Source organism: Armigeres subalbatus, chromosome 2 (genome assembly GCF_024139115.2).
Source record: "Armigeres subalbatus isolate Guangzhou_Male chromosome 2, GZ_Asu_2, whole genome shotgun sequence".
Taxonomy (NCBI): Eukaryota; Metazoa; Arthropoda; class Insecta; order Diptera; family Culicidae; genus Armigeres; species Armigeres subalbatus.
The window spans coordinates 103,914,166-103,938,436 of record NC_085140.1 but is presented as its reverse complement, the minus strand read 5'-3'; the positions used below and the strand labels follow the sequence as shown (position 1 = coordinate 103,938,436).

Genomic DNA, 24,271 nt, shown 5'->3' with positions numbered 1-24,271 from the left:
GGCACTTATTCTTAATCGATTTACTCGCAACAAGTTGCATTCGACGCAGAATACTCTCCCATGATTTCCTATTGAAAATTGGCCAGATCGGACTATGGGATCAAGAGTAATGGCCAAAATACTATTTTAATAATGCACGAGAAAGGCACCATCACCGCTAGGTGGATTAATCAGGGTTTTTTAGAACAATTTTGGCATACATAGGTAATTAAATTTCAAGGAAAATATTCGATTTAGTGGGTCATGTGGCCCATAGTGCCCCCTTCCAGTGGTTACGCCAACTCCTACTTAATCCGCCTTATTTGCCATAATATTCGTTGAAATAAATACACTGTTTCGGACTCTATAGCAAATATGATTTATTTACAAAGCATTTTCACTTAATGAATTTTCGCTTGTTTCCACCTCATTCAAGAACAGTGCATTTACAGGTAGGACTTGTTTCGTAATCAATTTTCGAAGTATTTTATATGGATATACACTTTGTGCATTTCAAAGTTCTGATAGTGAATAAGGGATCATTATAATATGTATAAGCTGACTTTTGTTAAATTCCATATGCTGTATTTAAAGGTTGGCTGTATAATCACAATGATTTCGATAACTGTACAATGTAAAGTCTGTTACAGTTATTTTTTGTCTTTTCCATTTATTTGCAACAATTTTCAAAAATATCTAAGTACATAAATATTCACTTTAAAAACAGTAATAAGCTTCAACCGACAGTCAGTGCGTGTTTTCTCACATCGGATCATCTGATAATGTGGTTTAACATTATTCTACGTAACAATTGTTTAGAAAACTCAAATAACAATAAAAAAGAAGGCTCATAGCTCTAGGTTGCTGAATAGAAATCACCCAGCCTTGATCGATGCTTGAAGTTGATCTTATTTGAAGTTAACAGTATGAAGTCGATCAACTTCAGACATTCGTTTGAATCTCTATTCAGCAAGCGGAGCATAGCTGGGGGACCTTACAGGCCACCTTAGGCAAACGAACGATCAGCTAAGTTAATACGTAGCTTGAAAGATGTCTTTTAACATTGCATTTGGTTTTGTTCTATAGCAGCGTGATGATTGTTGATGTTGGCATTCGAAATAACGGGAGTGGATTTCTGCGTCCGATTGCTGACTCATTTTAGGGACTCGATGAATCCAGATCTTCTGAGTACTGTTGGTCACGATCCTTTCTAAAATGTAATACAAAGCGAGTTTGAAAAGCATTCAACTTTATTCTCAATTCGATTTCCATCTTACCCATAGCATCGATAAAGATTGGAGATACCCGTGTGCAGGCAGGCGAGATAGGTCAGTTCTGCGCCGTTGTTGTTGTCGGTTTCGATTTCCTTGCTGAGCGGGTCGGAACGCTTGCCATAGCGGGATCCCAGGAAGAAACGATCGTTCCGCGGTACCACATTTACTTGCCGGAGATCTTTTCCGCCGTACACGTGCGAGCGCCCATACCGACTGCCAACGAAGAATGGCCGTTTATCGTTTAAATCTGAAGCAATAGTAAGAAAAGAATCGATACTTTTACTCAACAAAACTAAGAACTGCGGTATTAAAATGATTCACATTAGAATTTTGAATATTGTAACGCTTTTTTCATCATTTCAGGAAATCTGTGTTACGTCCATTTGTCTGTGACACGAATATACAGTTTATATGACCATTAGTATTTTATCCAGCATCAAACAGGCTTATTGCAAGCCAAAAAGTGACCAAATTCCGTTGGTTTTGTAGAATATGACAAAAATCGATACTATGCCGAAAATTGGTCCCATTGAAGGCTCAGAAAAAATATTTTTCTTTTCTATCTACAGTCACTCTCAAAATTGAGCGTACAGTAAGGTTTAGTTGACTACATTCGAAAATTTCAAAGGAAATAAAATGGTTAGCTCGGTTGTTTTTAATGCATTTCAATATTCATCCCTTCCTTCAATGTATGCGTACATAAAATTGTTGAAATTTTTTCTCTAAAGTTCATTTATTTGAAAATAATCTCAAAATACGCCTATTAGATGTCACAAAATTGAGCGTACAGCCAATGTTTTTCTATAAAATTTCTTCTTATAAACACGATTTATGTATTTAAATATTGTTTTTTCATGGTTATATTTATAATAACAAACATCCGCTACTTAAACATTCAATGTTTTGAAATTAAACCATGTTTTGGTCAAAATGGCGAACAAGTGAGAGGTAAGAACATTGCTATTTAACAATTCAATGCCTGTGGGCAAAATAAATGCTTTAATTTGTATGTTTCACCGGCATCGTATCTTATATATGATAGATAATCGAAATCGAGCGAGACATACGATTAATTTGTCAAAATTCAGTCGGTAAATGATGAAAACAGATGTAAACATACAGAGAAAACGGCAAATGTTAGGAATGACATAATTCAAATTAAGTATGTTTTAACTTAAATTTGTTTTAAAGCTCGATTATTGTCTCAGGTCTATCATTAAGAGTAATATTATTGAATCCAATCATTCACAGTCAAATTCTAAAAGTACAAGGTGCATGTTAAGGTACCGAACATAAAAACAGCTTTTCAATCCCCTAGAGTACTTCTGATTGAATATTGAAAAGATAGCCTAAAATCGTAAATTCATAAATAAATATGGATTGAACAGCACGGCCTGTTACCATAAGGGATACAATTGGATGATTTCCATGCGGCGAGTAAAATAAACTTTTTAAGAGTTCGGCAGCTTATTTAATGATATTTTGGTGAATTTAAATGATTCAACCAAATTTGTTCCTACGGTGACTGAGTCTTCAAATATAAAATGACATCTTATAATGTATCCGTGTGCTGCTCTTTTATTAATATTATTATTAATGAGTGTCCTGAGCTTATAAGCTACCTAAACATCGACTTTTAAATAAAGTTATACTTAATTTGAAATATGCCGTTCCCAACATTTGTCGTTTTCTTTGTATGTTTACATCTGTTTTCATCATTTACCGACTGAATTTTCCCAAATTTATCGTATGTCTTACTCGATTTCGATTATCTATCATATATAAGACACGATGCCGGTGAAATCCATATCTTAAAGCATCTATTTTGCCCAACAGCATTGAATTGTTAAATAACATTATTTATACATCTTACTTGTTCGCCATTTTGATTAAAACATGGTTTAATTTCAAAACATTGAATGTTTAAGTAGCGGATGTTTATTATTATAAATATAATCATGAAAAAACAATATTAAAATACATAAATCGTGTTTATAATAAGAAATTTTATAGAAAACAATTCGCTGTACGCTCAATTTTGTCACATCTAATAGGCGTATTTTGAGATTATTTTCAAATAAATGAACTTTAGAGAAAAAATTTCAACAATTTTATGTACGCATACATTGAAGGAAGGGATGAATATTGAAATGCATTAAAAACAACCGAGCCAACAATTAAATTTCCTTTGGAATTTTCGAATATATTCATCTAATCCATGCTGTACGCTCAATTTTGAGAGTGACTGTATGTTTTTATGATGAATACCACTGTTTATTGCAGGATTCATAATTTTGGCCAAAAATACCTCTTTTTTCCTATTGTGCATCGTTGCGGAAGGTTTGTTTAATGTATGGTGAAAGTTTCATCAGTATTGATGCTCACGTTCAAAAGTTATGGAAAATGGAACGCTAGAGACGAGCACAATTTTGTACACTCACGTTGGAAATCCAACATGGTCAGGAGTAATGATTTCAAAGTATCTAAAAATAGCGAAATTGACTGTAAAAACTGTCAAACGTTATCGGGAAACACTATTGCTGGATCGCGTAGCACAAAACAATGGTAGAAGTGGAATATACGACCAGAAACAACGAGTGAAAGTCTGCAGAGCAGTTCGGAACCATTTTGGGATTTCCTTGCATGATTTAGCAAAAAAGTTCACTGCGCCGTACAGCACAGTTCAAATAATCTGTCGGCGTGAAGGTTTCAAGTCGTATGATGTCAGTATAAGCATCCCAACAGGACCCTGTAACAGAACCTGGTTGCCAAACATCGCGCAAGAATGCTGGTCGAGCAAGTTCTGACGAAATACAATTGATGTATTTTGATGAGCAATGAAATTAATATTAAAATTGACTTTCAATTACCGGGACACAAGTTTTACCTAGCCAAACGGAATGGTAATGCACCAGGAAAATTCAAATATGTATATGCAGGCAAGATTGCCCACAAATTGATGGTACCGTCAACTGGGGGAAGATGATCATTTTTAAGACGTCATCGGGGTAAAGGTAGCCTCACACCTCGGGTATTTGGTCCGCGGATTTTTTCCCCATGCATTTTTGCATATGCGATGTTTTCGGGATTTGGGCACGGAAAATCAAAATCCTGGCCCCATTTAAATAACACGGGGACCAAAATCCGGCGGAAAATTTTCCCGAGGTGTAAGGTAGCCTTAACTCCCAAGGTAGTGCCAACTAGAAGGGAGCAGGAGAAGAACCAGTATCGGGCATGTTCCCAACCGTAAAGGCTGCCTCACACCTCGGGAAAATTTTCCAGCGGATTTTGAGCCCCGTGTATTTTAAATGGGGCCGGGATTTTGATTTTCCGTGTCCAAATTCCGAAAACATCGCATATGCAAAAATGCATGGGGAAAAAATCCGCGAACCAAATTCCCGAGGTGTGAGGCTACCTTAAGGAACAGCGAGAATCAGTGCCTCCGCAGAGGAATGTAATTGAAGTTCGCCGGGAGAAGGCCTTCCTTGGAAGCAGGTCGTGAATCGTAAAGTGCGGCCGAGGGAGTGAAGCAGCCTACGGCTAAGAAGGGGAGTACTGTGTAGAAAAAGGTGCACCTTTCAATGGTCGTTTTTTGAAGAACAAAAATGGTCTGTAGTAGCTTATGGAAGGAGTAAAAGAAATCTTATCGGCACAATGGACCTGCTAGGATGTTTAGTGTTGAACAGATACATTGTCCAATACTTGGTTGATTGGGTAGATCGCATGTTCTGAACTGCGTTTGGAATCCATGAAATAGTTCTTTGTTTATTTACGTTTAAAAAATTCCAAATGATTTCCGAAGATTTTTTTCTAGGGAATTAGAATGAGTTTCCCAAAGAAAATCTAAAGAATTTCCTGAGAATTTTCAGAAAATTTCGCGATAAAAAATCCGATCTATATTTTTTTCACGTCGATTCAATTTCCCGAAGAATATCCCGAGAAAATTTCAAAGAATTTTCAACATACTATTTTTTTTTTGTATTTTTCGGAAAAATTTCCAAATGAATTTTTCAAGGAATTGTGATGAAATGCCCAAAGAATATTCGAAAAGTTTCCTGAGAGTTTTCAGAAAATTTCCCGAAAAAAATCCAAAGGCTTTCCCGAGGAAATTCCGGAGAGTTTCCCAAAGAAACATTTCACCAAGGAAATTCGGAAACGTTTTCCGAGGAAATGCCCAGGGGATTTCTAAAGACATTTCGAAGATTTTCTCAAATAGATTGGGAAGAACTTCCTGATTTTTTTTTCGAAGATTATTCCAAAGAAATTCTGAAGAGTTTCTCACTCTAGAAAAATCCCGAGATATTAAATAAATTGCAAATATATTACCGAGCGAGTTTGGAAGCATTTCTCGAGAAATTTTCGAAGAGTTTGCCACAGAAATTTCGAAAAGATTCCCGAAGATTATTCCAAAGAATTTTAAAGGATTTTCCAAAGAAATTCCGAAAAGTTTGTCAAAGAAATTTTGAAGAGTATCTCCAATAAATTCTGAAGATTCAACCAAAAAAAATCTGAAGGGTTTTCCAACGAAATTGCAAATTTTTTCCCGAGAACATTCCGAAGAGTTTCTCACGGAAAATCCAAAGATGTGTCCAAGTCCAAGAATTATCCGAGAAATTTCTTGAGAGTGAGAGGTTCTGTCTCATCTAGATAGAAGTATCGAGAGGATAGTGCCTCAGTCCAACAACTTCTAGGCACCTCCGGTTTGGCAGATGTGTGATACTTATCTGTGGTGATACCTTCTGTTACCGATCAAGGAAGCATCCACCCAAAAAAATCTGCACGTTGTTTCCACCTGAAAAAGTACGTAGATTTTTTCCACCTGAAATTCACGTAACTTTTACCTGATTTTTTGATAGAATTCTCATTCTACGTGAAAATCCGGTAAGTTCTACCTTAGTTTTGGATAGAATTCACCGGACACGTAAGTTTCACCTGAATTTTCTGAAGCATTTGCAGCTACGTGTGCACGTAAAATGTACCTGAAAATTCAGGTGGAAACAACGTTTAGATTATTTGAGTGTCACAATCGGAGTGGACGCAATGAAGGCGCCTTTCGTTTTTAAATGGCCTTTGATTTTAAAAAGGTCATTTAAGCTTTATTCGTGTAATTTTCTTCATATTAGCTTGACTTCATTTGTTATCCTAATCCTCAGCATGTTTTAGGTTCAGAGTGCTTAAATGCCATAGTGTTCGGAATATGGGTCATGTTCGGGATTTGAGACAAAACAGTATTTCGCAGCAGCATTCATGTAATATTAATATTAAAATAAATAGACCAACCCTTTTCAGGACCACCATTTTACACGGCAGAAAGTTGGATTCGCTGTATTTGAAATAGTTGCTCAAGTGAAATTTTCTCGCAAAACTCATACACGTTTTGTTGCTGTTAGTGACTGGAAAGGAGCATTATTGGAATTTAATTGGTCCTTTTGAGGACCACTATTATATGCAAAAGAAAGTTAAATTGATATATTTTTTTTTCCACACAGCAAAGCACAATCTCATGGTCGCTGTAGAAAATTCGATGGCATCGGTATCGGTCCCGGTCGGCGGTTGATTGCTGCCAAAAATGTATTCGCAGGGATGGCGTCTGTAGCAATTCAGCTGTGAATATTGAGTGGCTTTTGTCGCCGTCAGCAGAACTCAAGTAAAATTTTCTCACAATATTCCTGATTTGGGTTTATTGACGTTGCACATATAGAAAACAATTGATTTTTACAAACACCAGTAAAACTAATAATTTGATTACCAAAATGTTTTAAAAAATAATCTTTCCTTATAAATACAATTTTTATTTTTTTGCGTTTTTCCGAGTTTGACGTTTTAATCTAATAAGGTCCATGAGAAAATTTAAATTTTTATATTTTTATATTTGACAGTATCAAATTTCTGATTTTCGCGAGAAAATTTTAATTTCTACTGATAAATGACTACAGATGATTCCGCAGCGAATACTTTTTTTTTGTCGCAACCTTCGCCGACAGTTATGTTGTGCAGCTACCAAAACGGCTGGCGCGCTGAAAGCCAGCTTTCTTGTGTTCTATAAAGTGAGCCCATTGCTTTGCTCCAGCCTTTGTTATTCGTTATTGGCAAATAAAGGTTGCACGAAGAAGAAGAAGTCGAAGGATGATATTTGAAAAAAATTGCACGGGGAAGCATACGGGAAGTTTTTTAAAACTCTTCTAAAAAATTCTAGGAGTAATTTAATTAAAAACGGTTAGCAGTACGGGGTTGGACTTTCCTTCTACTGCATAATAAACGCAATTTTTCGATTTCAAATTTTATTTCGTGATATCACCCTTGATACACAGTACAAGCAAAGTCCAACCCCGTACTGCTTTCCGTTTTTAATTAAATTGCTTCTAGAATTTTTGAGAAGAGTTTTAAAAAATTTCCCGTATGCTTACCCGTGCAATTTTTTTCAAATATCATCCTTCGACTTCTTCTTCTTCATGTAATCTTTAATCGCCAATAGGTGAAACAAATATGAGAGCCCGTGACGGTTGATATCAACGAATGGCCAAGTGTCTTGTTCTTGACAATTGTTTGGTCGCTAAAAGTGGTTGTAAAGGCACATCAAATCTCGGGTATTTATTCAAAAGGACGTATGTGATTTTGTAAACAAAGATTCAAATGTCGGTTTGTCCAAACTGATGGCACACACCCCCATGAAACGGCTGTCATCCACGAACAACTCGCCTGAAGCCAAAAACATGGTGCTGCAACATGGTGCTGGATGTAAACATTGCCGGTTAGGCAATAAACACACGAAGTCAGAACAGTCGAATACGTAAGCGGCGTGTGTTGCATTATTAAATTATTTATATTCAACGAGATGTATTGTATTGTTGCGTGATTATCGACGTTATTAATTGGCGCTTTGATGTTTCATGAAGAAGAAGAAACAGAAAGATGACATTCAAAAATCCTCGCACGGGAAAACATACGATGATATTTCTGAAACTCTTCTCCGAAATTCCAGAGGCAATCCAACTAAAAACGGTAAACAATACGGGGTTGGACCTTTCTTATACTGTGTATTAAGTATGATATAACAGAATTGAAATATTGTGTTTATTGTGCAGTAGAAAAGAATACCAACCCCGTACTGCTTACCGTTTTCAATAGAATTGCCTCTAGAATTTTAAAGAAGTGTTTCAAAAACCTCATCGCATGTCCTCCTGTGCGAATATTTTCGATTATCACCCCTCTGCTTCTTCCCCTTCATGCAACTTCAAAGCGCCAATCGCCAATGCTCTCGCGGCGGTATGAAAGGAGTTTAAATTGGGAAAGGCTACACTAGCGCCACCCAATCGGTAGACGGCTTCAAGAACTACATCTCATTTCACCCACGCAAACCAACACCACCAACAGGTAGGGCTATCAGATTGGACAAATCGACGGTTGGATCTTTGTTTACAATATCACATACGTCCTTTTAAATAAGTACACGAGAAATAGAAAAAATCGGAGCTTCTCAGGACCACCATTTTAAGCGGAATAAAGTTGATTTGAGACTAATTTTCTTCAGAGTGACAGAAAATCTATTGACAGTAATGGCGTTGGAAGCGATAGTGATGGCCGTCGGCGGTGTTTGCTGAAGAAAATTTATTCTGCAGCCATTCAGTGGTGGGAAGTGAAATTTTCTACGAGCAAACACTAAAAAAATCCCGAGATATTAAAGAAATTGCAAAGATTTTACCGAGCGAGTTTGGAACCATTTCTCGAGAAAATTCCGAAGAGATTCCACAGATATTTCGAAAAGATTCCCGAAGATTATCCCAAAGAACTTCTAAAGGATTTTCCAAAGAAATTCCGAAGAGTTTGCCAAAGAAATTTCGATGAGTATCCCCAAGAAATTCTGAAGATTCAACCAAAAAAAATCTGAAGGGTTTTCCAACGAAATTCTAATTTTTTTCCCGAGAACATTTCGAAGAGTTTCTCACGGAAAATCCAAAGATGTGTCCAAGTCCAAGTGAGAGTGAGAGGTTCTGCTTCATCTAGATAGAAGTATCGAGAGGATAGTGCCTTAGCCCAACAACTTCTAGGCACCTCCGGCTTGGCAGATGTGTGATACCTTCTGTTACCGATCAAGGAAGAATCACAATCGGAGTGGATTATTGGACAATCGTTTGGTTGTTGTTTTTGAGGTAGAGTAGATCATCTATGATGAGAGAAAGAGTTGATATTGGGAGACACTCAAACTATGATTACAAATACTATCTATTAAGTACAGCTACGTAGCCCTACGTCACCTTTTGATACAGCCCGATTGGACTGCACCTTTGAATTTTTGGGAAAAGTCAAGGGAACTACGAAGTATTTACCGATAATTTTTTGAGAAAAAATGTAAATGTATGAAAATATTGTCAATAGGGACACGGCAGGTATTTCCGTCCATCGTCGTAGAGGCTAAAACCAACGAAAGCAACGTACATTTGCTAGAATTCCACTATAGCAGAACGTTTCTCCTGAGCTTACGATTTGGTACGTATGAGTTTTACAGAAAAGCGTCTCTTTTATTGGTTTTCGAGACTATGACGAACAGACGAAAATACCTGCCGGGTCCCTACTAGGGGAACTTTTTCCATTTCTTCCTCGCTGTAACATCTCATTGATCTTGAAAAAAAAATAAGCATCGGATTTGTGGAACAAAATCTCGATGCGTAGCGATTCTATTTGGCTAAAATTTGAATATGCAACTGAAATTCTCATCTTTGAGTGATTTGTGTACATCTCTCTTGATTTTGACCGAAAATAATGATAAAGACATCACTTTTTTATATGGGGCTTCATAAAACAGAACTGTCTTTAAAATTATTTCTAACTGAAACGCGTACATGGAAGATATGTGCATAAATGAATCATTTGTTTGAGAAACTGCTCTGATGGTTCTTTGGAATAATTTTCCAAGGAACTTCTATTCCACATCTCGAATATGCTTCAGTCAATGGTCCTTTCATAAGCGACTCATAGAGGAATGAATGTATTATAGACCAATTATTATTTTGGAGTTCGGATCATTCGATTTATCCAATTAACCAACTTATGAATGATGTATGATATAATATCCCAGTAGGTCCATTGGGTTGATATGACTTCAATTATTATTTATACAAGCTACTACAGTCTTTTTAGGTTATACAAAACGTCCTGGAAGTCGTAATGTTTGAACTACTCAAGTCCGTGAACCAGGTGCTTCTAAGGCCCTACAAAAACAGTTTGCGAACAAACCTCATAGTCATTGTGCAACTTGATGTTGACTCAAGATAATTTTGGGTACCTTGTCTCTTGGATCTCATGTTAATGGAAATTAGGATCATATGCTTATTTCATCGGATTGGGTATATACCGATGATGAGAACATTGCAAATGTCTTGATTGATCTGGTAGATTCGTGGGCTGAACTTGAGAGCATTTTGAAGTACCTTGAGCATCTCGTATTCCTGAATATTAATCACTGGCTTAACGTTCAGGATGGCCCATCTTATCTGACCACCCATCTGTTCAGAATGATTCAAACATTTAAACTTTATTTACATGCTCTTAGAATCGAAATCTTCCCAAGGTTTCGGATATCTGAGTTTTCATGGTCAGTCAAATTTGAGCTCCCATATTTTTTTCTGTAAAGCCAATATCTAGATGAACAATTTTACTGAAGAAAATGGTGGCCTAGCTCTCTTTTGTGATTTTATAGACAATCTAAAACGCTGGGCATATATGACCCATCATTCCTGAAAGGGTTGAGATTTGTTTTGGAATTCAATTTCAATCGTTATTATAACACTATTTTTTAACCTAGATTGTTTTAGGAATTGGAGAGTTTTTTTCTGGAACACTGCCACTTTTTTTTCATATCGCAGGAATCTCCTTAGTTCTAAGTAGACCTGTGCGCCGCCGCGCCACGCCGCCGCCGCTGGTGGTTTTACTCGCGCCGCCGCCGCCGACGATTTTGGGTCGGCGCGCCGCCGATCATAATTTTGCCACGCCGATGACTAATCACAATAAAAAAATCAATTAACTTAAGTCGAGTCGAGTCAAGCACGAGACACTGAAAGAGGCCTAATACTTGACGACGTATCGTGAAGATATACAGCGTGGTTGAGTTAATTGGAATAGTACTAAACTAGTCTTATGGCAGTTCATAAATGTTGTTAAGGTGGATCTCGTTAAAATTCAATTTCAAATCTACCTCAAGCGATGGTGTCTATAAGTCGGTTGAAGTGACATACATTGTCTTGGTTAATTAATAGGTTGGTTGATTAGTTTGAGAGTTTGAACTTTATCTAGTATAATAATACATAAATTGTTAAACTGATCTTTGGAATGCGTTAAGCCAAGGCTTCATTCAGTCGGGCACCTAAACTTGTAGGTGACTCGCAAAATGGGTTTGTTGTGGTTAGGCTTTTGTGGGGCCTGGATGCATGACCAAAGCGTCCCCATTCTTAAAGGATCTGGCAAATTATTGCAATTTAGAAATTTCAAGTTAAGTTGCCCATTAGTTATTTTGACAATATCTATTTTTTTATTTTGTTTTACAGTTTTTATAGTTTTCTTTGTTTTTAGATTTGTGCTATTAAGACAGTTGGCTTATAAGGCAAACTGATTTAGCAAACTAATTAAATCCCAACTGTGAATGCTTTAACGATTTCTTTGTTTCGACTCCCGAGTAAGTAATTTATATTTTGAAATCAATTTCTAAATATAATTGACAAAACCACTTGCTGAGCATCAGCAAAGCAAATATTGCTGAGCAAATATTACGAGCATCAGTTAAAAACGTTCCTTATTCACAGCCATTATTACCCAGAATTGGGGCGTTGTCGCCTCGCTGCATAGTATTTAGTCAAATTATTCAGTTAAAACGTCAAGTATTTTCAAATATCACGAAAATTTAATTTTTATTTCTTGAAATTATTTAATACTGTATTGTAAAAGCCTTTTTGTAAAATTCCTGGAATTTTTGAGAATATTCGAAGATGTATCGTTTAAACATTCATTTATGAATTCCTTCGAAGAATACTCCAGAAATTAGTTCGGAAATAAATCAAGAAATGTATTTAATAATTCCTCCAGATATTTCTTTTAAAAAACCTTAGAAGATTATTTTAGGAATTCTTCCTCAAATTTGTTTGGGTATTCCTTTGGATATTCCTTACAAATTTTCCCCGAAAATACCTTAAGAATTTTTATTACAGATTTCTTCAGACATTTCTTTACGATTTTTTTTCGCAAATTGCAAACTTTCCTTACTTGAATTCCTACATTCTCCTTCGGAGACTCTTTGAGGAATTTCTTTGATAGTTTCTTCAGCAATTCCTGCGGAACTTTTTTAAGAAATTCCTTAAAAAAATCCATTCGTTTGAAATTGTTTCAGCAATTATTTCATGAATCGCTGGAAAGAAAATCTTCTAGATATCCAGAAGAACTACATTCAAAATTTGTCTAAGGAATTTCTTCAGAACTTCTTCCAGCAATTCCTTCAAAACATTCTCCGGGAATTCTTCCGGAACTTCCTGCAGGAATTACTTCGAAAATGCCTTCATCTTCCCGAAAGTCTTTTAGTGTTTGTGTTTTATTTTTGGATTTTTTTTTCGAAAATTCTATAAGTTACGACATCGCAAACAACTTCATTTTCAATAAATTTCAAAGGATTTCCTGGAAGATCTCCCGAAAAAAAAATCTAGAGAAATCTCCGAAGGACATCTCGGAGGTTTTTCGAATAATGTTTTAAAGAAGTCCCTGGAGGAATATCCGAAGGAATTCCGGGCGGTATTTTCTTGATTATTTAAGAAATAAAATTCTAGAGGATTTTTCCAAATAAATTTTTGGAGGCGTTATTTAAGAAATTTGTGTTGGGTTAATGCAGGATTTCCAAATATATTTTTGAAGGCATTCCCAATAGAGAACCTGAATGGATTTTCGAAAATAATTCCTAAAAGAACTTTTGAGTTTTTGAAGGTAAAATACTTCCATGAAGAATTCCTAAAAGAAAAATGTAATTCCTTAGTTTCTTCAAGAATTCCTTTGAAATTTTTCCCAGTAATTTATTCGCAATTTCCTCCAGAGATTTCTTTGAAGATTCGTCCAGGATTCCCTAGGAAATTGCCTCAAAAAGTTCTACAAAAACTCCCTCTTCGGAATTTTTTTCGGATGTTCCTTAAAATTTACCTCAGGAATTCAGGGAAGTCAGAATTTCCTTCACGTATTCCTTTGTTTAAAAGAACCTTAGGAAATTCGTTAAGTTTCGTTCTTTTGGAAATTCCTTTGAAAATTTTGTAGGAAATTGCTTCATAAAGTCCTTCAGTAATTCTTTCGTAATTCTTTTAGAAATTCTTTCGGATCTTCCGAAAATCATTCGCTAATTTCGACAGAAAATATTTTAGAATTCCTCTAAAAATTCCTTCAGAATTTCATTCACAGATTCCATCGGAAATATGTTCCCCTAGGGGTTCCTTAGCAAGTTTTTTGACAACTTATTCTCAAATTCCCATAGGAATTCTTTCAGAGCTACCTTAAACAATTCCTTGGGAATTTCTACGGGTAATTCTTTGAAAATTCTTTGGTAACTTTAGGAAGTAGTTCTTGGACAGTTTCCTCAATGGTTCTTTCTAAAATTACGTAACGCTAAATTTGGTAATTTTGGACCCCCATCCTCCCCTTCGTAACACTTTTTGAATGGAAGGTTTATTTTTTGTATGGATCGTAACGCTCGGCTTGACCCCCTCCCTCCCCATTCAACGTTACGTAATTTGTGAAAGGCCCCCAATAATTCCGTCACACCATTCTCCATTTCTTTCGATTTTTTCGGGAATCTCTTTAGAAATCAATTCAAAGAAATTTCTTCGGAAAATGCTTTTGGGAACCATTCGGAAATTCTAATAGGAATTTCCTAGAACATTTTTTCGAAATTTACTGATTTTTCTGCAGGAATTCCTTCGGTTCCCTAATGTGAACTATTTTTGAAGTCGGTGCTAACGAGCAAAATTATGTAATACCTATAAGTGTCTGCGTGGCCAAACCTGCGTTCCTTATGACGAATAAACGAGTCTACATTTGGCAAGATAACAAGCTAGTTTGGTTTTGTATTTCTTCGGCATGATTTGTGGGAAGTCAGTCGTGGGATCAATAGTGAAGTTGGCCAAGTTCGAAAGAAATATTTTACACTAACTTCTTTCGAAAAATTCTTCAGAAATATTGTCAGAAATGTCGTTATAAACTCTTTTCGCTATTCCCTCGGAGAGTCCTTTCTGAACCACTTCAAAGATTTTTTTAAACAATTTCTTCGGAAATTGTTTAAGAAATTCTTTCGGAAACTATTTCATTCCTGAATAAATTTCCGAATTAATCCTGGAAGAATATTTTATGGTTTTACCTGTGGTTTTACTAAAGGAATTTCCCATTAAGGTTCTCTAATGGTTTTTGAAAAAATGCCTATATGAGTTTCCGCAGAATTTCTTATGGGGTTTTACAAAGGAATTTATAATGAAACTTAGAAAAAAAATCTTAGTTTCCTCCGGAAATGTCTTCAATTTGGTTGGTCATCGTGCCCCAGTCTTACTCAGCCGAGCTCATTTAAGCTATGTTGATCATCTATTGAGATTTGTGCATACAAGCACGCGATGTGGGGAGTAAAACGTCCATTGTGGTTGTCATTAGTGGATTCCATCATGAATGTCCTTCCAAGATCTAAGGGTCACAGCAGGTGAACGAAGTAGCACTGCAAATTCTTTAAATATACTAGATATGCAGTTGCTCAAACCATGCCCAATTGTATATGTAACTCAAAGAATAATAGTTAGATTTTTTTTCTGAAATTTAGATATATTGAGAAGTAAACGACTGAAGTTTACCAAAATCCTGAATTGGAAAAACTTTTGGAAAAAATATTAATAAATTAGTCCTATGACACCGAAGTCTAATTCTTAAAACTGCTCAAGGGTTACGAAAAGTGAAGCAGGATTCGTTGTTAAATTTTGATTAATCTAAATCAGAGAATAATTAAATAGTTTTAATTTAAATAACATTTTGAGATCAGGTACTTATTAGTGTCGCTGGTAATTTACTATGGAATGTGCTGTTTGATGATCGGCAAAAATAGAATATTACACATTTATTCCTCGATTTGTATACGGGCGAATCGTACCGTGCGAATCAAAACCGCGTGAATTCAAAAATCCGCGTTAAAATAAATTTTTTAACCATTGATTTTTTCATACACGCCGGTTCACGCCGCCGCCGCCGCCGCCGCCGATAAAAGCCAACGGCGCGCCGCCGTGACGCCGCCGCCGCCGGAGCAAAAGTGACCACTACGCCGCCGCCGCCGATTATATGGCGCCGGTCAGGTCTAAGACCCTTTTATGAATTTAAAAAGCATTTTATTTAAAATTTCATGTTGATTTTTTAAATGCAAGCTTCTCTATGTAATAACCTTTTTCATGCGCACTACTAGAATATTGTGCAATCAGAACATTTAGGTGCATTATTAATTTTTTCGATCAATTATGATAATTATTCAATATCATAATAACTAGGCTTCTTAAGCCTAAATTATTGCCTACATTTATTGCTTGGATTAATTTCAAATTCCAAGATCTACTTAATTTTCAAGAATAATTATTCTGGAGTTGCAAGGGAAACCCTTCGGAATATTGATAAGAAATTCTTCGGAGTCTCCCTAGAAAATCTTTTCCAAATTTCCAAATAAATTATACGAAATATGCCAAAATATTTCCGATGGAAATTCCTAAGATTTTCCAGTAGAAAATCGAAAAAAGTTAATCTGAATCACCAATAATGAATTTCCCGAGGAAATTCCGATTTTTTTACAAGTGGAAATAACGAAAAAAATGTACTTTTGTAGTACTTGTAAAGGTTGTACTTTTGAAGCATTTCCAGTTGAAATTCCTTAAAAAATTAAATCAAAATTTTAAAGATTTTCTGATGTGAAAATTCCTTAAACCTTCTAAATCATTTCCTGTGCATCTTTGCATGGTAAAGATTTAAAGTAATGTTTAGCTGAACCTACAAAGAAATCAAAATGACATCCCGAAGAAGAATGAATTCCCGATGAAATTTTGAAATGATTTCTGGTTCAAATTCAAAAAACATGAACCTTGAGAATTCTAAAAATTTATTCTGTGAAAATCCAATGAATTTTTTGAAGATAATCCATAAACTCTTCCCTGGAAATTCTAAATAATGCCTCGAATAAAAAAATACTTGGAAAATTTAAAAAAATATGTGATAGAGCTCACAAAGAGCGTAAAAAAGTATTCCGAAAATTTTTCATTTCAAAATTCCAATATTGAAAAAAAAAATCAACAGAAATATCAAAATGTTTCATGTGGCATTGGCTCCATATTCCAACTGGAAGATTCGGAAGAACTTGTCGAAGAAATTCATTAGAATGTTTTTCCACCGAAAATTATATGTATTTCCCACGGGACTGTTTTTAATTTTAAGACAGAATTCACATGGAATGTGGAAAATTCTCTACTTGATTTTTCCTGAATATTCACAAGAAATTCTTTTGAGTTTTTCTTCTTAAGATTGTTTCTTGGATTATTGTAAAAACATGAACATTTTTCAAAATTGTAGCTGCAGTCCGCTGATGAAAAAGTGTCGGCAGCGTGATGCCAAAAACCATCTGTGGCGGATTTTTTTAAAAATATTTTTCCATTTTCCCTATCCAATTTTTGTGTGGAAATTGAGACTGAATCGCAACCTGTTTTTTCGTTTATTTAAGTATGGATATAGGATCTTAGGCTAAGATGGTCAAATAATGCAGATATGCATTGGCGTTGCGACCGACGCTGCGTTATCGATTTTTCTCGATGCACACCTACGTCTTTTTAACGCTGAGTTGAAAAGACGCTACGTGGGCATCGGCCCTTAGATGCGCTTTGCGTTTAATGATTTAATCATTAAATTTTAATGATTCGTATTTTTTACACCGCTGTTGTTATTCACCAAAAGTTTGTCGTGTAAAAAAAACCACGTGGTTCGAGAGCAACAGCCCCCGCCCCCCATGTGGCTTATCGTGGTCATTTTCCAAACCCCCCTCCCCCCATATATGACCACGTGGTTTCTGGACGGCCACTGGAGTATTGTATGGGTTGATTTATTTCTTTTCTAGGGTAAAAGAAACGAAATTTGCTCAAATTACACTTTAGCGAAAAGCTTATAACTTCGCCGGGTAAACACTAATCTTCTCGCGGTTTTTAGCATGACAATCTGTTTTAAATTCTACAAGAACTGATTACTGCCGTTCTAGGCTATGCCGAGAAAAAGCTTGTGATTGCTGATCTCTATTCATATTAGTCCCGCTGAGTGATTGATTTCCTTAATGATTACTATGATGGACATATTTTGCCCCGTGCCTTATTTATAAATTTTCACTCTTCACGTGGTTAAATCTGTTAGTTAATGCGCTGTAACTTAGGATGAACATCTTAACTGCTCATCTTCTTCTTCTTCGATGGCTCTACATTCCGACTGGAACTTGACCTGTTTTTCAACTTAGTATTCTATTAGCATTTCCTCAGTTATTAATTGAAAGCTTTTCTATGTCCGCTATTGCTTGCTATTGCTATATCTTGTGTGGCAAGTATACAATGGATATACTATTCCCAGGGTGTCGAGAAAGTTTCCAACCCGAAAACATCCTAGACCGGACCGAGAATCGAAAATCGATTGGCAATCCTACGCCTTTGCTCGCAAGGCTATTGGAGACCCATATATAATCAGTGAATACAGTTCAAATAAGCACCGCTCTTTTATATAACAGATCCTTCCATAATGATGAATTTATTCCCAGCGAGACAAATATGCGTAGAAATTCAACAATGGGATAAACAGACTTGGTGTTGTTTTCAAAGTTAGTTTTTTTTTCATTTTTTCGAAAAATACGCATGAAAATATACTGCTCTGTGATAAAAAGTTGTCACCTCCAAAAACAAACATGGGACAAGAACGCGTAGAAGGGCAGTGAATGAGTATCATAGTTATCCATCGTAAATTGTGCCATCTAACTGCAAATCACTGTTTTTTTATGTTTCTGAATACATTTTTCCACATAAACTTCTAACTTCCATTTGTTGTTATTTCTTTTTATCCTATTTTTTTATGGAACTCAATCTTCACTTCCATTCGCCATTCGAAAAGCAAAAAGCGAAATAATAGTTGATATCAACTATCATAAACAGTTGTGAGTATTTTGCCATTACATTTGTCGTCGCCAGTTATTGAAACAATCTCGTCTTTCAATACATGATTTCCGTTGATGGTGACCTTAAAAGCTAACGCGTTCTATCTATCCCACATAGCTGGGGATGGTAATCGTTTGAGGAACCGATATCCATCACCCCACATAGTTCACTTAAATCACGGTGATTTACAACCCGTGGAGAGAGTTATAGCTTGGATGTACGTACGAAAACATGAAAGTAAAAGACAAATATCGTATTTACCAGAGACCGAGACTCTGGAGATTGAATTATAACTGCATTATTGATAAACGTGTTTATATCGAGTTGGTTCATTGTGGTTTCCCTGTACAATATGCTCTGATCTTTCCTATATTAGTGGCTTGCATTGATTTATAACTGATGGTCTTAATGGTTCATCTGAGAGAATAAAGTTTTGATCCTTAAAACGATTTGTATATTAGGTTATGTATTTCTTCAGATTGACACATCCTGGCCGAATGATATACGAGCACACTTACTGTTTTATTAAATTCCACCACTTTGTTACTTTACAGATGCGTATTTTAACCTAAACCTCAGAGGTCATTTTTAGTTCATCATATTTAGCTCGACTTAAAAAAATGTGAAAAACTTCAACGGTAAAAATTGTTAGCTACGAGACTTTAACTTTATTTTGGAAATAAAGGTCTTCCTTGGTCTAGCGGTAAGTTTCGGCTATGGAAGGCCTCGGGTTCGATTTCCGGTCTTAGATTACAGTATCATCGTGTTAACCTCATGTTTTGAAGTGATTAATGCCCAATAAGCCAAAAGGCAAAAACTGATCCATGAAATGTCTCCAACAACTTCTAAAATTTGTAATCATCAATGGAAGCTAATTTTAGCTTAAATTATCATCCAGAATTAGTTCTATTATAGGTGCATTAACGGACATTATTTAATCTAAAACATCACCTAACAGTGGTCAATAGATTTTTATCTCAAATTTTACGCCACCGCAAATACAAACATGGGTGGGCGCTATAGCTCTACTTACTCTTCTCGTCGATGCCAAGCAGACTGTTGGACTCGAGCGGTGAAGTTTGATCGGCTCCGCACATGGTGGAGCCTATCACCAGCACCCCACTGAGCAGGAGGATTAGCGATGAGGCACTGCAGATGGCCGCCGCGTTGCGATGATGAGTACGTGCAATTAGTTTCATAGCTCTGCGGATGTTGTGGTCCGTTCCGTGGTTGAATGGTGGCGTGGCAGCGCTGCGCTTATTCCGGTTGAGGTGACAGACAAATTGAAGGAGGGTGATCTATTCTGCAATTTCGAAAGGAAAAATGGGAAAAATATGAGATTATGACATGGTTGAATAGAGGTAAACATCCAAGGTGGGATGCAGCTATAGCGAGAGGGCGGAGATTGACTCGATTGATAAATAGCTTTCAATATCCATCATTGCAAAGATAGTCATTGCTCTTTGATTTATGGATATATTTTTACCACAGACAAACAGACGTATTACCGAGGAAATTTCCATCGACCATGAGATCAGCGGCCGTTTTAAATTCAACTGCTTGCGAGTTTCAAATCCAGGGGCGCGCGCATCGTATACCTTTGTATTTGACACCTCACACTAGCGCCTTCTTTTGACATTTTTGTACTAAACTTTGTTTCGTACAACATGCACGTTAGGTGGTGGTAAAATAGCTGGGTGATGGTTTTAAAACAAATTGTTCTAGCTGTTACGTCTGTTTGTCTGTGTTTTTACTATTAAAGATGGAAAACAACAAAATCTAAATGTGAGTGTATTTGAACAATCTGACAAATGTGATCCAAAGACACTAATTGATAAGTTGAGGTACAAACCTACAAACCTGACAAATTAGGTACAGTGTTAAGGTATAATTGGCTTCGGAAATTCTTCTTCTCAAAAAAAAAATTGAATATCTTTCTTCATATCAAAGTAGTCGAATGGAAAGTTCTCGAATTTAAATACTTACTTTTTGCCTTTCTTTTTTTTTTAGTTACTTTTTGCCTTTCTCGTACAATATTACCAAACGATTTTCTCGTAACAAGTTACATTCGACAGGGGACAAAGCTCAGTTGGTCGCTAAGTTGTCTTGGCTAAATGCAAGAACGGCTGTACCATAAGTTGGTGAATTCATTTGGGATTTTGGTAATTTGAAGAGTCAGCTGCGCGCAGTGCCGAAAACTCGGACAAGACTCAATTTGATTTTAACATTTTTGCCTTTTTTTAATGTTCGAATGGAGACGCAAGGTAGTCCATTATGACCAGATCAAGTGTAACATAAAATGATGCGAAATATCCAATGTCAAATTATTGACTTTTCTTTAGTTTTGTGCTATAGTGGTATTAAGAATAGAATGCTGAAAGGTGACTTGGAATAAAGTCGTTTGACACGTGATGGCGATTGGCATACTGTCGGTTTTCATAATTATTGTTTATTAAACATGAAGTTAGAGACATAGCGTGGAGCTCCATCACTCTTGGCGGAAACTTTATTAGGCGCCCCTTTCTAACTATGGAAATTAAAATATGCAATGTCATATAATTCGAGAACAATTTGAATCTTTCGCAATAAAAATAGGATTAGGAGGTTCAATAGTTTTTAAAATACTTTCAATAACAATCAATATTCAGTGACGTGCAGGAACGTGGTGCCTGAATGTCTACATGGATTGCAGCAAACTATCTAAGAAATTTAAAAATCATGTGATAATTTTTGACTATTTGCAAAATATGTAAAGATTCTTGCAAAGTTGGGCTAGAACTCCATAAGAATGACTGAGATTTATCTACGGAGAAGAGACAATTCTTCACTTCAGCAGAAACTTCAGATGTTCAAATCAAAAAGCGAGACGAGGAGAAGGAATGGACAAATACATAGGTATGGGTCCATTCCTAGAAAATACTAGAAATAATAACTGTTGGAACATTATACTTACGAAAATAAACTGGATTTGTTCATGAACCCACGCACTACTAGATCCATTTGGGTCTATAAAATCGTTCGATGGTTGGAATTGCTATTGGACCTATGCGGTTCAGGACAAATTCTACTATGGAGTGGATTTTTTGGTAGGTTGGAACCAATACTGGACCTAGTTGTGTCTCAATGGAATCTAACCCCCATACCCAGCTCTGAACTTCGGATTTGGAAGCGTTTTTGAAAAAGTCGGGTCAAGGAAAATGCAACTGTAAAATGGGTAAGATGTAAGATGGTGGCCAAAAACGCTGTAGAACCTATTCTGATCCAGAAAATTCAACTATGGAGTAGTTTGTACGGTAGTTGGAGTTAATAACATCCAGCTCTGAAGTGGTTTGATCGATTGCGACAATCGCCATCGGAAGAAAAAGAGTAAAATCCCTGAAATTGTATATCGCAGATGCTTCTATTTCACAAATCAGTCGAAAGTGTATCATCATTTCAAAAACGCACTTTCTAATCTAATCTAATCTAATCTCATACTTGCGTAGCCAATACTTGAAAGCATCCTGGAAAATGACAGTTTCTGAATTCCGTCATTTTTCTTTTCATATGGCCAGGCCAACTACGCAGTACATGTATGTACCGCAGAGATGACTCCTAGATATTGAGCGACTTCAGGAGTACCTAAAGTCACTTAATAGCTTGGAATCAAGGGGAAAGGAAGAAAGCGTGGACCTCCCGTACCAAACGCTTCCAATAATATATTCCTAATATATAATAAAAATCGTGTACGTGTTTATATATGATGTGTATCTGTATGTGTGTATATGAGTGTGTATGTGTGTTTATATGTGTACACTGATAGACAAAAGTACTCGTCATGTTTTAATAGAGTTTACTATTAAAACATGACGAATCTCCATGTCCATCAGTGTATGTATGTATTTGTGTATATATGTGAATGTGTGTGTGTTTTTGTGTGGGTGCATGCGTGTTTAAATAAATTTACAGGTTTTCAAAACCTTACCTCTCCTCAATAATTCTGACGCTGAACATGTTTGAGCATTTACATAGGCTTGCAAGCACGAACATGCGCACGTCTTCAGGATCTGCAGCACTTTTTTATACACTACACATTTGTTTCGACCGCGGTCACTGCACTGGTTCTATTGTTCTACTTTTAGACGGATCTCCGCACAAAAGTAGAGCGCAAAAACCAACCGCATTGGAAGACGGTCGAAACGAGACCTCATCATTTCAAAAACGCACTTTCGTTTTAAAATTTTACCTTTTATACGCATATCAGTCCCATATAAAGAAAGTAGGAACTTTTGAAAGCAACGGTTAATCGTTATCAAATTTCTTAGTGATCAACAAATCTTTGTCGCCTGTCGAATGAATCTTGTTGCGACAAAATCGGTTGAAAAGTTCTCTAATGTTTTTCTTAGCTTTTGTGTACACGCATACACACGGACAGACAGACATTTGCTCAGCTCGTCGATCTGAGTCGATTGGTGTATAACACTCCGAGACTTCTATAAAAAGTGCGTTTTCGGACTGAAATGATAACTTTTCAGTGCAACTTTGTTGTACGAGAAAGGCAAAACTGGTAATTATTGCGCAGATTCCGCCTTATTAGACTCCTGCGCGAAAATTATTTGCGTGAATATTTTCCCCGTGTCACTCACACAAATGAATTTAACATGCGATAATTTGTCAAATTCGGACTTAAATAGCTTCATGAAAATTAATATTTTACGCTCTGACACTGACAGTTAAATTTGAATTCAAATTGGAACATTTCCTGTCTTTGTTAATAGTGTCTTTAGTGAAAATAATGCTTGCTGGCTGATGATACAATTGTATGAATTGCAAATTTATATTTCCATGGTTAGAAAACGGGAGCCTAATAAAGTTTCCAAAAAGCGTTGAGACGCTACGACTTTAATTCCATGTTCAAAAACAATAATTATGAATAATTGAGCATGTTGTACATTCCATCATAAACTGCCAACCGACAGTATGTCAATCGTCATCACGTGTCAAACGACCTACCACCATTCTATTCTAAGTGCCACTATGCACAAAACTAAGGAAAGTCAATAATTTGGCATTGGATATTTCGCATCATTTTTGTTACACTATATGTTGATCTGGTCATAGGGGCTACCATGCGTCTCCATCTGAAAAATCCAAAAATCAATATTCAGCTTTGAGAAATCCATCATACTGACTACCGACACCGGAAAATAGACACGTAATACAGTTTGATATACAATGTCAGACCTTTTGGTATCTTTCCGGGAAAAAAGTATAGTCGAATTTCTTTTTCTCATACATATTTGTTCGGAGACCAAAAATTCAGATACACAAGTTACAATCGAAAATGTCGAACTCAGATTATTCAACATGCGTAAATTTTAAAACCAAATTAGGTTGTACGAGTTTCCGGCACTGTGCCACTGAACTTCAAATTACTAAAACCCAAAGAATTTACCAAGTTATGGTACAGCCTTTCTCGCATTCAGCCAGACAACTAAGCGACCAACTGAGTTTTTCCCTGTCGAATGCACTTGTTCGAGAAAATCGGTTGTAATATTACGAGAAAGGCAAAAAATAGCTTTTTGATCGATAAAATTCTATTTGTTATTATCTAAAATAAAAAATTGTTTCTTTGAGCCTATTGCGGTGGTGCTAAGGTCCTTCTTCTTCTTCTTATTGTACATCCCCACACTGGGACAGAGCCGCCTCGCAGCAAGTGTTCATTAAGCACTTCCACAGTTATTAACTGCGAGGTTTCTAACCAGGTTACCATTTTGCATTCGTATATCATGATAACACGATGATACTTTTATGCCCAGAGAAGTCGAG

At 36.2% G+C, this 24,271-nt stretch overlaps 1 protein-coding gene across 4 annotated transcripts in view; it reads right to left on the bottom strand.

The window, feature by feature from the left end:
- Window positions 1–346: 346 nt before the first annotated feature.
- LOC134210557 (RYamide neuropeptides-like) overlaps window positions 347–24,271 on the bottom strand; it is a 176,786-nt gene continuing 152,861 nt past the window's right edge. For all 4 annotated transcript variants that reach the window (XM_062686613.1, XM_062686614.1, XM_062686615.1 and 1 more), the window contains 3 exons: window positions 19,497–19,766; window positions 1,257–1,500; window positions 347–1,189 (listed from right to left, as the gene is read on the bottom strand). In XM_062686613.1, coding sequence (XP_062542597.1) covers window positions 1,138–1,189; window positions 1,257–1,500; window positions 19,497–19,662 — 462 coding nt within the window. In that variant the 5' untranslated portion in view covers window positions 19,663–19,766 and the 3' untranslated portion in view covers window positions 347–1,137. The remainder of the gene's footprint in view (window positions 1,190–1,256; window positions 1,501–19,496; window positions 19,767–24,271) is intronic.